The 15,278-nt window shown below is 34.4% G+C and overlaps 1 protein-coding gene across 8 annotated transcripts in view; it reads right to left on the bottom strand.

Annotated features, from left to right (window-relative positions):
• The window catches only part of Cngl (Cyclic nucleotide-gated ion channel-like), a 358,428-nt gene that overhangs the window by 54,321 nt on the left and 288,829 nt on the right, over positions 1-15,278 (bottom strand). For 7 of the 8 annotated variants that reach the window (XM_043411139.1, XM_043411140.1, XM_043411142.1 and 4 more), the window contains 2 exons: positions 3,145-4,035; positions 1,391-1,471 (listed from right to left, as the gene is read on the bottom strand). In XM_043411139.1, coding sequence (XP_043267074.1) covers positions 1,391-1,471; positions 3,145-4,035 — 972 coding nt within the window. The remainder of the gene's footprint in view (positions 1-1,390; positions 1,472-3,144; positions 4,036-15,278) is intronic. The other variant, XM_043411141.1, reaches the window with a different exon arrangement.

The following is a 15,278-nucleotide window of genomic DNA, read 5'->3' as shown; positions in this document are numbered from 1 at the left end:
TACGATGAAATAAATGTTATTTTTTGTTCAACACGCGATTTCATTCAATAACGAACTCTTTCCGATTAAAGAGAGTGGCTACACAGTAAGGGGAGTAAGCCTACGCTTATACTGGCTTCTTTGATCATTGCTAACCGAGAAAAATGGAAAATTTTTGTCGTTTAAGTTGATAAAAATGAACAAGTACTGACAAATTTTTATTGAATACATCAATAATTCGTTGTACATGAACGTTTAAAATAACTATATTACAACATTAACATGGGAATAACATATGGTTATTGGCATCCCTGACGTGTTTATGCGAGATCGTTTTTAAAGACTCGGGATTATTTTAGTTTTGAAATTGCTGCGGTCATTTATCATGGCTATTTCTGGGATGTTGCTGCGTTCTGTGACATGACGGATAGCTTCAGTTGAAATAATCACAAAATACTATGTTATTTTTTAAATGTCTAAATAACTATACAGACGAAAAGTTTCCCTTTTCGAAAAACTTCTTCCGAAACGTGTATGGAATCTTTCCGAACTATTTTCATTAAATTCGTATAATTTTTGACGAAGTCATGAAGCGTAGTTACGCATATGGTACGGTTTTGCTATAGCTGTCGTGTATACGAGTTCAAATTCAACAGTTAAAACACAGGAATGTGTTTTTTATTGATACACATACACAAAAAATTTCAATTTATTGTTATAATTTTGGTGAATGTAGCCATCCTCTTTAAACTTTCATTGAAAGGAATGGATCTTCATCCTTAGCTGTCTAGCTCTGCAAACTGTTCCTATGTTCAAGATATCGGAATATAAAAAATGCAGAACATTCATTTGTTATGAATCGCGTATGAACTGATACATCAATTTCCATCCCATTTATTTTCATTGAAGTTTTTTCAGATACTGATTGATCTACGATTTTAGGAACGAACATCGACATTTCTGATACTTCGTATTGGATTACTCGACCGAGAATGATAATTATTTATCGTATTTAATAAATCTAGACTTCATTGAACTTTCACCTCAGTCTTCGTCCTCATTAGATGTTTTACCTAACGAAATGTATCTTCGACAACAAGGTTGTCTCAATGTTTAAATATCAATAGCCTCCCATGATAAATTTGAACAAAACTATCATGGACCATGAATACCGATGTTGGTAACAAATTGTCATGAGAAAGAAGAAAAAAAGCATTTAATTGATAGTTTATATAAAAAAATGGAGCGCGCGGACGGGTAGTTAATCTGGTAGTCGGGAGGTTGGCTTTTGCGGTTTTTCTATTCGCCTATGGAATCGTTTTTTTTTACATTATTTATTATTTTTGGGCTCGTTTCTCATTAAACTTTGTTATATCGTTTTTTATATTTCTTTTGGGAACGATACCGATACCCTCCGTTATGATTGAACTGCAGAAGCCGGGACAGTCGGCCGCGACGAGCCAGGCTCCGTGGTTTGCCGCTCGATATGACTCTGCCAACACAATAACAACACTCCGCTCACGAGTCTAATTCCTAAGCGAATCCAATTACCTTCCAAATGGGGACTCGAGATACTCGATGGAAAACTCGCCTACGTCTACGTCACTTTTTTAAGTGTTATGCATTATTTTGTATAAGAGACCTTTCATGTCACTCTTGCACTATGGATATTTATATATTCAACCGAACGTTTTTTATTTTTTTTTAATGTTGGCAATTATTTTTTTTAACATTTTTTCATCTTTGTAAAAAAGGCAGAAATCCTCCCTGCATCCTTTTCATTATCTCGCCAAGTATAATCCTCATTTAATCGCTTGTTATGCTAGCGTACACACGTACACACGCTAAAGTATACTGTTCTGTGTACCAAGTATCCGGTGCAAATTTGATCCGAATATGCTGCATTGTCCCCCTTTTTTTTTCTTTTCGAACTTCCAGTCGGATAGGCTTGGAATTTGAGCCCATTCGCTATCGAACATTCATGATAATTGAGAGACTATTTTAATGGTTACATGGAACATGCCTAATTTTTTGTCGCAACGCACATATACATTGGACCAATCTATTATTTAACTTCAATGAAAATAAGAACTTTTTCATCGTGGTTCGAACTTGCACACTTTTCTTCATGTCCTAATTTTTCATGTCGAGGAACTCTTCCATAGACGCAGCTAAAAAGATTAGGGCCATAAATCAAAAACGAAAAAACCACTTATCGCGATTTCATAAGATAAATCAGCTACGTGAATCGGTGGGAAAGCTATACAAATAATTTTTCTTCTTTCTCCTCGAATGAACCCTGCAACTCTGGCATATGATAACCCAGAGTATTTTCCGTGCATCGTTTCAATTTCTGATCGAGTTCTGAGTTTGCTCTTGATATTTTCCATTCAATTTCTTGATGATATAAGTTTTTTGTTTACTCCATGTCATATTTACTAATTATTATTATGATAGAATTTACATTTAAGTAAAATTTTCCGAGGTTTCAATGAAAAATGTAAGCGTATGTTCCAAGTTCCAGGGTCAGTTACGAATAGTTTTTCAGATTAAGTCGAAAATTTTCGACATTACTGGTAGCGTGATTCATCATTTACCTAATGAGGGTTGATTGTTTTCTCAGTGGTATTGCTTATGGCAATAACTGTTCATGAAATTTGGAGAAAATAAATGATTTCTACATTTCAAACGGTTTTATAAACAATTGATCAGTACTTTGTACTCGACAGCACATTCACTTTTGTATACGTCGTCGCTATTCACAAGAGTAAACTTCCATGGTTTCTCGAGTCCACTTTTGAAAAGTCTTTTGTATTTTCACTAAGAACTATGTTAGAGTAAATAAACAGATTATGATGCTATAGTGGGAGACAATCCTCCAATGGTAGGAGCAAAATCAAATCGATTAAAAAAGTTCGAAAGTTCAATGTCCGGTTATAAATTCAATAAATCTATTTGGCAACGAACCATTGGAGGATCACGACAAAAGAAATGAAGCAAAAAGGCGAATATGCGAGGCCGGAGTCACGAATACGAGAATCCGAAAAAAATCTGGCCGAGTGGCTTATCGGACGGAGTTGTAAGATAGGAGTACGAATATAAATGTACGAAACGAGTAAAGGAATAAAAAATAATTATGTATATAATCAAGTGACAAAAACTCACTCGGCGTTGGTCTCAGGCGTCGGGAGATCACCGATCGTGGTCAGCGTCAGCGTAGCCCAGTAGAGCGATCCGAGATATTTTCGTGTTAAGGTAGCGTAGTCCCCCGGTCTATAGGGGTAAACCCAGTCACCCTGGAAGCCTTCGACTTGGCTCAGCAAATAATAAAAGCAACCGAACCAATGGGCGAGTATTAAAAGAATGTGTATGAGGTTCAACACTCGCCACAAATTTGGATATACCGTTCGTGATTCAACCATATAATAATAATTGTAAAGCCGATAAATCTTGAGAAATCGTGGAAATCTAAGCATCGGGTTACTACCAAGATTAAATTGTAGGAGATCCAAGGGCAATAGTGCCAAAAGATCGAGTATAAATGATCTAGATTTGAGATAATGACCGGCCAATTTTTTGTTGTTATAAACCATGAGACCTTGTTCGAGATAACCGGTGCGGAATTGAACGCCGACATCGAAAAAGAAAATAAGATCGGTGAAACAATCACAGATTAACCACGTTGTTGGCGATACTGCTTGTAGCTCCGGAAAGCTTTGCCGTACTATGAGAGTCCAAAGATTGTACAAAACGCAAGATGAGAGTATCATCAGCCAGTAGTAATAAAAATTCTCGTCTGGATTAATGACGGTCTTCGGTGGTTTTTGAGGTGTTCTCGGACGCCGTCCGCGATTTCCACAATCTTTATTGTTTGAAGGGTCACCCTCGCCTTCGCCGGTGTCTAACGTTTCTTGGCTTTCCGGTATCTGCCTCGTGGAAAATCTCTTAAGAAATGAGTCTTCTCGTTTCAACGGTGGTTTCTTTTGTACTGTTGATATTGCCGAAGACAACTGTACTGTTGTTCGCAATTTCATCCACCGCTGATTGCTTTTCGTTCTGCAAACACCGAATCAAAACCGAAAATGCACGATTATAACGATGCTGCGTAATGATTTTGCTTACTAACGTCATAAGGAAAATGGTCTCAGAATTTTTCGCTTTTGTGATCATTACTCGACTCGCAGTTTTCATGTTTAGGATATCTGTCCAGTGTAATAGAAAAGTTCGTAATGCTGAGAAAGGGAAGGGAGAAAAGGGTATTTTTCGAAAATTTTATCACCATTTCAATTGGGGTGAATCTTTTAATTGTTGCAAGACAGCATTTCAATATTCAGCAATAACGCAACGAAAAGAATGGATGCATAGTAAATACGTTTTTTATTTATTGCCATATTTTCCGGCCGAGAATTGCTTTTTTTGATCACTTTATTCCTTCATTGAGTTTTATTTGTTGATGACTTCCTAAAATTCTTTAAGGGTTATATAAGTTTGCTTCGACGAGATTATAACTACACTAGATTTTCGTATACAATTCTACTATTAGCCGAGGAGTTTGGAAAGAGATGAGAGACAGACGGACAGATATACACATATATATATATTTATGTATATTTAGGCGATAGAAGCAATAAACATACACATTAAGTTATAAAGACAAAACCACGTCATACACGACTACACCCGCATATGAAGATTCACGTTTACAGTGTAACACATTTAACATCGACTATAACAAATGAATCGAGAAATGAGCATAGATACATAGAAATGAAGGTGTTGGAGGTACGGAGGGGAGAGAGAGATGATGATGATGATATATATTTGGCCTTGGATGTGTCCTTAAGGCAGGTATACAAGTACATAAAGTTATATAAAATAGAAAATGAATAAACAATGATAATAATAAATAATAATACAATAATACATAAATAAATAAATGAGTAGTGAGTAGTTGCAAATTAACATAGTAAGAATAATGCGAATAACATCGAGAACAGAGAACATAAATATCAGTAACATAGTAAGACCATAGCTATGAAGAATGGTGTTGATAATTCAGAAACACCAGACAAATATCGCAAAAAATTGAGTAGTTAGTAGCGCAATGGGTCTTCCTGCTCAAATAAATGTGAGAACAAGCGAGTCTTGAAGATATTTACCGAAGGAGCGAAGCGAATATCCGTTGGTAATGAATGCCAGTGATAAATAGCCGTTATAACAAATGAGTTTCTAAAAGTTTCAGTGCGGTACAAAGGAATATGAAATACGTCAGGTAATCGACGAGCCGAAGTCCTATGAGTTGTTATTGCTCGCAGAAAGAGCTCACCCAAGTACGACGGAGCATGATCATCTAAAATTTGGTAGGTCAAGATTCCTATGAAATATAGTCTGCGTGACCTGACTGTCAGCCACCCTAATCGCCTTCGGTATAAAGTGATATGATCATCCCGTCTGAGATTGAAAATGAACCTAATACAGCTATTCATAAGCACCTCCAGTTTCAGGTTTTGCTTATTCGTGAGGTCATTGTATACCATGCAATAATAATCTAGAACTGAGAAAACCAGTGAAGAGACAAGGGTCGCCTTGACCTGAGCTGACAGCAATTTACCATGACATCTTAATCGATAGAGTACCCGATTTACTCTACTAGAGATATCGCAAATATGCTTGTTCCACGACAGGTTAACGGACATTATCACTCCAAGATTTCGCACATCATTGACAGATGGAAGTGAGACACCATCGATTTTAATGGGAGATACAGAAGTAATATCGATTTTATTGATGAATTTGTTGCTACCGAGTATGATCACTTTGGACTTACAATTAGAAAGATTTAATTTCAAACCATTTCTCGACGCATAGTCGGAAATCGCTTGAGCATCACGAGCAATAAAAGTCATCATTTCATCAATATTGGAAGGTAAGCAACTGCGATATATTTGGGTATCATCAGCGAAGGTAAGATGATTGCTATGTGAAAGTACGCTTCCAATATAATTGATGAAGAGTGAAAAGAGTAATGGCCCCAAGACGTAGCCCTGAGGCACACCGGATGTAGTGTGAGCCCATTTTGAACGGTTAACTGAGCCATCAATGCAAGTCTGTGATCTACCTGTAAGATGAGAGTGAAAGAATTGTAGAGTACGATCTGAAAAGTTAAAGTTCCGAAGTTTAGCCAGTAGATTGGAGTGGGGCACAGTATCAAAAGCCTTGCTAAAATCAAACAAAATGAGAATCGTTATTTTAAGGTTGTCAACAGCTTCCATAATGTCGTGACAAAATCGTAGAAGTGCCGTTTGAGTACTACAACCAGTGCGATACGCTGATTGTCGTGGATCAAGCAAATTGTCACTGTTCACAAAAGAGAAAACCTGATCATATATTGCATGTTCGAATAATTTGGAGGGTTCACTCAAATTAGCGATGGGTTTAGTATCAGATGGTGACGATGGTGGATTGTTTTTAATAAGGGTCTTATGAATGCTTTTTTCCGCATAGAAGGAAAGTAAGAGAGGCGAAGACAATCATTAAATAATGTGACCAAAACAGGAAGTAACTTGGGTAAGCTTTTCCGCAAGACAAATGGTGAAATATCATCCGGACCAGCTGAAAGTGACGTAGAGGATTTAGACACCATCAGTTTAAACAATGCATTAGACGTGATATCATCGAATTCAAAAACTGGCCTGTTCTCACATACAGGGTTAAAAGATGACATAAAAAATTCGAAGTCATATGGAGGGGCGCAATTTGAAACATTCACATAATGTACATTCAGTTGCTCTGGTGTAAAAAAGGTAAAAGGAGACGCGAAGTTTCATCGAAGAAAGAGAGAGAGAGAGAGAGAGAAAGAGAGAGAGAGAGAGAGAATGCTTTATTAGCCTTTTCGGCTATTCTTTGTGATTCATTTACAATTTTACATTTTACATTTTATCATTTTCCTTATATATAACTTATAATTACAATTATACATTCCTATTTTCAAATATATATGCTTTAAGCAGAGCTTTATAATTATTCAGTCATCCTATGCCCCTTATCGCTGTTGGTAGCGCATTATATTGCTCAATCCCCTCATAGTAAAGACTTTTTTGCGCGGTCTTTGTTTGTCTTGTAATTATACGGATCTCGCTGTTCTACTTCATCACTTTTTCCCTCACTGCACCCATCAACTGCATTCCGTCTTTTATTTCTTGTGGTAACATGTTATTCAGTGGTTTATAGATAAATATAAATATATTGTATTCTATTCTTACCCTTATTGTCATGAAGCATAGCACTTCCAGCATCTCTTTTCTTTAGTATATTTGGTTACGTATAAAATAGTTCTCATTGTACGATTTTGTGCCACTCGTAATTTGTTTAGTTCCATTTTACTCATATTTATCATAATGGTAGAGCAGTATTCGAAATGTGGTGCTATTATTGCTTTATATACTGTACAGCGTGTATACATTGATATTTCATTACCCAACCGATTTGAAAAGCTTATTTTCTTTTCCACTTTTAAAAATAAATATTCACAATGGTTTTGAATCTTAACCTATCGTCTACTTTTTCTAATTCTATACCATCTTTCGTTAATATTGTAGTTGTTCTTTTAATTTCTTTTTTTTATACTCCTTACAATCATGTACTTTGTTTCTCTGGCATTCATTTTTAACATATTTTCTTCCAACTAATGTTCCAATTTGCACAAAGCTTCTTGCAGTTTTCTCTCAACCTCTTCTGTATTGTGTTCTGTTACGTAAACAAGGGTATCTTTTGCAAATAACTTTATTGAGGAACCTTCAATCAGCGCTTTTTTTATGTTATTTATATAGATTATAAATAATATCGGTACCGATCCTTGTGGTACACCATAGTCACTTGGCAGTTTTGATGATGTTTTTTGCCTTATTTTCACCTGTTGGTATCTATCCGATACATATGATTCAAACCAGTTTTGAACTGTTCCTTCTAGTCCGTTGTTGGCCACTTTTGAATAAGCTTCACCCTGTCGATAGTCTCAAATGCTCATTTCAGGTCTATAAAGAGACCTATCATCTTTTTTCGCTTACTATTGTCTCCTATTCGTCTAATACTGTTTGAATTGCTGTTTCTCACGAGTGACTTTGCGAAATCTCGATTGTTGTTCGATCCATGTATTATTGGGTACCAAAAAGATTACAAAATATTTATGGATCTAAATTGTCCTGCCTTCCGGGTATTTGTTACCTTTGGGATCGAAATGGTCTCGGATGTTTTCCATTCCTTTGGGCACTTTTCTTGTTCAATGAGATGTTAATTACATCTGCCAGTTCTTCCCTTATTACATCCATTATCTGCTTTAAGGAGTGTGGATTGCGACGGTACAATGTTGCCATGCTAAACCATGTTAAAAATATAAAGAATTTCAAAATGATAAGAATTTGATAAAATTTGGTAAATGTATTCTTTAAAAATATATAAGACAATATAAATTTTTTTAGATTTTTCTACCACACAGCTCTCAAGTAATTGAACACTAAAGTTCACGTGTATAAGCATAGAGTTTACATATATCAAGAGATGCGGTAGCGGCTCGATGCCAAGTATTAAAAGGAAAAACTGCAACGCAAAAGAAAAGCCAGCCCGAGCCCTGCCACTACTCTTATATACGCGAATATGCCGGTTTTATGACGTTACAGAATTTTCAAACGACTCTTACAAACAAACCATTTTATGAAAGAACTTGAAAATTGGTGACGATTATTTTTTCGATTTTTTCCTTTCCTTTGGTCTTTATTGCAAGTAAATCCGTCCAGTCGATCCTGAGGTATGTAACGTTAGTGATTTAAAATCCATCGTTTCGGGAACTTTAATTTTACAGTTATACATCTCGTGCATAAGAACTTCGATTTAATACTCACTTATGCGATAACCATGTGGTAAAAAAATTTGAAAAAATTTTATTTGAATACTTGATGAAAAAGAATGTTATCACCAAATTTGATCAAATTTGATCCACCCTTCTTAAAACATTGGTAGGCATACCCTCACCCGTTTCTTTTTTTTTTTACTATCCATCCTCTGTATTATCCCTTTTTATTTTTCTTTCGTTATATTATTGAATTCTTCTCATCTCTTCATGCTTCTATCTGCTACTGTTTCCTCTATTGTATTCTAACGGCTTACAATACTCTCCGTTATTGCTGTAATCCTGTTTAACACAACATGAATGCTGTAAAAAAACTGGAGACAAGTACATTCATGCTTTTTAGGCAGTTACAGGTAAAATCATGGAAATCAATGGTTGTAAGACTTTCAATTCAAGAAATAAAACGTTTTCGAATAATTGTAGAAGTTGCTAAGCACATCGGATGACGAAAAAAATGACAAAAGAAGAAAAATTGGATGCAAAAAATTACAAATGAAAAAAAATGATAAACCAAAAAATTGAAACAAAAAAAATGTGGTGATTTACTTGACGTTTTGCTCGATTTTCGAATTCGTTAATGTAAGATACAGGTAAATTAGATTATATTAACTATAAAAAGAAACGCCAAGTACAACGGCCAAATATTTATTGTTTCAATTTTTATACAAATTTTCGCATTCGGGGTTCTTCACCCCCTAAACACCCTTTTCCCTATAAAGCCTGGAATGAGTTATTGATGATTCATCAATGGAAATATTTCAGCGTTCCTTTCATTCTAATAAATCAACCGCTTCTATGCGAAATTGAGAAACCACCCCGTGAGGTGCCCATCTTGGGAGCTCTTTATGGCCCGAACCGTTTGTGAGCCGATAAAAAAAATACGTGTCTCTTAGCTTTCGATGTACTACAACATATATAGATTTAATCAAAGTCGGAGGGGTCGACCTATCTGGGTTTCCTTGTAAGTCTACAATTGATTGACTGTTCTTTTTTTTATCCTTGTTGCCTGTTTCATGTATTATTTCAGTTCTAGTGCTTACTGCTCACGTTCCAGTTTCTTTATATAAAATATTCTTGACCCTATATCTATATTAAAATTCTCCATAAGGGTACATTTCCCCCTGTTGTTCAAATTCTTCCATGAATAAGACATAATCGGCATTCGACGGGCTTGCTGAATGATATATACCACCGCTAGCGCTCCTCTGCATGTCTTGCTATCATTAATCCACATTGCAACGCACCAATAGTTTCTTGCAGCTTCTAATGTGCACAGTACCTTAAATTTAATTGATTCTTTTATGTACGGAATGACTCTACTCGTTGTTCTTGATTCGCTATCACATTTGATACATCGGTAGCCCAGCATAGCTATTTCCGCCTTCTCTATTTCTTCAATCATTCTTGTCTCTAGTATATTTGTGTCTCTAACTACTCATCTTTATGAACTACTAGGTTTCTAATATTTCAATACATCAAAAGATACTGATTCTTATTCGCTCATTGCTATTTTGTTTCATATTTTCTTTTTCTTCTCTCTTCTTCCATTTTTCTCTGATACGTCGGGCACTCTTTATCCGTTACTTCGTGATCACTCGATAAATTGGTGTTGTGGAAATGACTAATCTTTTCTTTACAGTTTATCCATTTTTTAATTTCTACTCTGTATTTATCTCCTTTATGTTTTCCCACACAGTGTTGGCATCCTTCGTCTTTCCTACAATGCTTTGCCATGTAGTTGAATCCCCAACATTTGAAGCAGCGAAATCATAAACCCTATATTTTTTCCATCCTAGATTGATTTTTGCTTTTTCAATTAAACTCTTGTAAATTCTGACATCTCTTTCGATAAAATGTGTTCCTTCATACCATCATTTCCCGTCCGTTTTTGTTTTTCCTTTTTGTGGTTCCTTTTTTTACAATTTTCATTGAACTATTATCTAACTCATTTTGTGCTTTTATTGATTTTATAATTTCCTCATCTATCGCTTCGTGATCCTCCTTGTCGATTCCTATTATAATTTTTGACAGTTTTCGCTCGGGATTATTGTCCAAAGTCTTTTGCTATTATCGACTCAATTGTTTTTTTGGAGCTTTTATACCACTTTATCAATTTCACAACCAATTATTATAGTACCATTACTTCCCTTGGACATCCTCGATACTCCTATTAGTAACGTATTATATTAGAGAACAGTATACCTTCTCTAGAACCTGGTTTTTTTGTCTCTTTTCTGCATTTTCGCAATTTCGACATAACTCTTTGACTCCATATTATTTATTTGTTAGTAATCACCGTTGTTGTTTAAGCACATTGCTATAGTTTTTTTCATTTCTTCTATTCCCTGTCTTAGCTTCGATATTTTTGTTCCGATGGCCTCCTTCACTACTTTTTTTTAGTTTTATTCTACTGACGTTCTCATCCTCTCAATGTTTTTAACAATCTGTAGTATTTTCTCTACCCCATTTTCTACTAACTGAGATTACTCTTTATGTGTTAATTTCTCTTTCCTGTACCGTTGATCTTCTGCTTCCGTTGTTTCATATTCATCTAATAAGATTGTACTTTCCTTTCCATTTTTTTTATTTGACGCTAGTGTATCTGCTTCCCGTATCCTATGGTTTTTTATGTTGTTGTTACTTCCTATACTGTTTGATCAGCCTCTTTCTTTGTTTTTCATTTTAGTTATTCTCCTTTTTTCCTGTACACGGAACTCTTTTATTATCTCTATAATTCATATGATTTTAAATGCATTCAAGATGAAAATTAAATAGAGAGAAAGAGAGAGAGAGAGAGAGAGTACGCACACCCCATTCAGGCTGGGTCATTGGGTTTTGTTCCTTCAAAACTTTGTGAAGGCCGCATTATTGCAAAAGGACACAGCATGTTGAACGCAATAAAAAATGGCGATTAATAATAATAACCAGAAATTGTGTACGAAGCAATGATATTTCCATTGATCTCAATTGTAAATTATCCAAATTTCATTATACCTATTCAACTTTTTTACTTGCAAAAAACTCGAGACATTCGTGAAAACGGATAGATTATGAAAAGAAACGTACGAATCGTCAGAGCATACAGGTCATGTCAGAGACTGGACCTAATCGTGGTTGTTAAATCTGAAACAGCTTTGTTTCTCATCGTGGGGACACCGTAATCGTAATAGATTTCAAATAATAAAGATTTCAAATAATAAACATTTGGCAGGATAATTATATGCACGTTTGAAGTTCGATTTCAGTACTGGTGAAAAAGAAGCTTTGTTTTTCATTTCACTACATAATTTCGTCCATTCGTATAGGGTGGCACGCTTTGAATTTTTAATCTTGGTCATAGCATCACAGTGACATGCATAATAACTAGTTCGTACAGTTTCGGCCAGAAAAAAATATTTTTACAAGAGTTAACAAAAATTTAAACATTTTTTTTTAAGTTGCGACCGCATATTTTTGATGGTATTTTCATAAAAGTTTTCAATAAATTAATCAAATTTAACTACATAGAATAATAACACCGACACATATAAAGCGGTCCGCATTTTGGGCGGGCATCTATCTTTATGTATTTTGATGCGCTGAACTCGAATCCGGGATCAAATTGGCCAATATACCTCCTAAAATTTAAATAAATTCCAACAAATCGCACCAATGATAAAAATCTGGTGTTATAAATATAGGCATTCTATATTCTTTATTTAATAAGAATATTAATTGGAATATTGAGGAAATTAATAGGAATTTAATAGAATATTCTTTATGTAATAGAACGTGCTATATCTGAATTCAGGATCCGGGGCTAGTTTAGTTAATACACCTTTAGGATTCAGAGTTAATTGCCAAAAAACGCTGCAATTTCATGAAAATTGCGAAAAATCGCAATTATGAAGGTGAGAAAAAATTTTTGTACTGAAAGTAAGTATTGTTCCCGTATTTTCATGCATTAGATCCGAATACATCGTCAAGTGATCTCGGTCATGGATACATACATTTAGAAAAAATTGTAAAAAATAACAAAAATATGTCAAAAAAAGTTTTGTAAATATGTTGGATATGTGCAATTAATCCCCAGTTATACACGTATTCCTATGAAGTCTAAATGGAATTCATTAGCAAATTGGCAAAATAGTACGGAAAACTCTGCAATGATTCGATCACGAACATCATTTTTTGTGGTTTCAATTCTGCTCAATTTAAGGTAGCTCTGTACCTACACGTATGAACCAAAAGTTTGAGCCGCAGCGTACAATAACATCCAATGCTTATATGGTGCTGTTGGTTACACGGTTTTGTCAAAGCTTGTACACTCTGCCTGCCCTACATAATCACGTTTCAACAACGCCAATCTCCAGTATTACTATAGCGTAGAGCTTCAAAATGTTGGTGTTTCCCGAAATCTTATTTATTCGTCTCAAAAGAAGTTAAGAAGTTTTCAAATAGCAATTCAATCAAGAAATGTGGTCGAACATTTGATAAAAAATCTTCCATATTGTTTTGTATTGCGCCTATCAGTTCGCCGCACCGTCCACTGTTGCCACGTTGTCACAGCTGGTCATCCGCACGTTTTGCGTCACGTAAAATTAACACAGTTCATCAGTCAATATCTCTGAAATTAGATGATCAAAAATTCCCATTTTTTAAAATAGTAATCTCACAATAGTATTAAATCCACAACTGGTTTTATTTGAACGTCGTAAGATCCGTGTAATGTTGGTAATAAAAAATGTAAGCAAAGTGCTATCCAGTGACGTGTTAAGTATAGACATCGCGTGCAAAATGACCCATTTGTAATCGTGAATATCTCGAAAACTAAATGATGAATTGATTTGAAACTTTGACAGTCGGTCCCTGAAGGCTATCCTTACACCATATTTAAATTTCAGCCCATTCTTAAGATTTTAACAAAAATACAGAAATAAATTTTTTTAGATATGACCACTTTTTGATATTTTCCTGTTTTTTTCTGAAAAATCGCGAATGTGAAATTTGTTTTTTGCAACAAAAAGTGTTAATGTTGTACGAAGTCATGAATTTTATAAAATTCTGACACTCCTAGAAAATTTTAAAGGTTGCTTCACCAAACTTATTCCATTTTTTTCTGTAAATCTAGCTATAAATCACGAGATCAAAATCCTATAGCTCCCAATAGCCATTCAATTTACATTTTGTATTTCGTTTTTCGATTTACATGTTATAACAAACATTTTTCCATTTTTCAAGCGATTGGTTTAAATTTTCCCAGAGATAAATATTTTTAAACATGGAAACTTGATAGGGCATCGTACAAAAATAGCGACATGTCAAATAAAGCTATGTTTTGCCCCCCCCAGAATTCAAAATATTTTGAAATTAGTAAAATATTTTGACTGAATTCTGTTGTACGAAACTCCAGAAAAATTGAAACCCATCGCTTGAGAAATGAAAAAATGTTTGTTATAATATAAAAATTTAAAAACTATGTTTTGCCTCTAATGCTTTCATCCCTTCTTTTGGAAATATGACAAGAATGGTTATTGACAGCCAAAGGTTTTTAAATCTCATGATTTATAGCTAAATACACAAAAAACATTGATAAATTATGCGAAGCAGCTTTTAAAATTTTTCGAGAGTGACAAAATTTTATGAGATTCATGATTTCTTAAAACATCAACACTTTCTGCTATAAGAGCAGAGAACAAATTTTCGCTTCGCGATTTTTGAGAAAAAAACGGGATTAGTGGCAGAGAAACAATTATGCTAATCCTTCAATACACTGTAACTTTTTGTCCGTCACATAATAAATAGGTTCATGATTTTTTCTCAATAAACCGCAATTTAACGAAAAAATTTTGAAGAACAAAAAGTGTTTAGAATCATTCAAAGAATACCTGCGAGTTTTTTCAGAATATTCAAAATTTTTTAAAAAATTGTCAAAATTGAAAAATTAAAAAACCGGCTAGAAAATTTTTGAAGAATTATTCAAAGAACTTTAGATAATTCTAAAACACTTTTTGTTTAACAAAATTTATTCGTGAAGTTGAGATTTTCGAAGAAAAAAAAATCATTAAACTTGCTATTTTGCAACAACCACCATCTTGGAAAAACTAAGAGGGGAAAAAGGGTTTATAACCACCGTTTTGGAAAGGACAGACATTAAAAACATCTTTACTGGTGATAATATGGTTATTTAAGTGCAGTAACAATATCAAAAATCGATTTGAAAGAAGGAAAATGTCAAAAATTCTTGACTTTTTAATTCAAAACGCAAAATTAATGAAGATCTTGATTAAATTTTACAAAATAAATGCGAATTTCTGAAAGAGCACCCTCAAATCCTTCTATGTAAGATTTTGAAATTTTTTTTGTTTTTCTCAGTTAAAACTGCGTACTTGAAATTGCGTGTCCAAAATTGTCG

This window comes from Venturia canescens, chromosome 2 (assembly GCF_019457755.1).
Source record: "Venturia canescens isolate UGA chromosome 2, ASM1945775v1, whole genome shotgun sequence".
Taxonomy (NCBI): domain Eukaryota; kingdom Metazoa; phylum Arthropoda; class Insecta; order Hymenoptera; family Ichneumonidae; genus Venturia; species Venturia canescens.
This window is presented reverse-complemented; position numbering and strand designations above follow the sequence as displayed.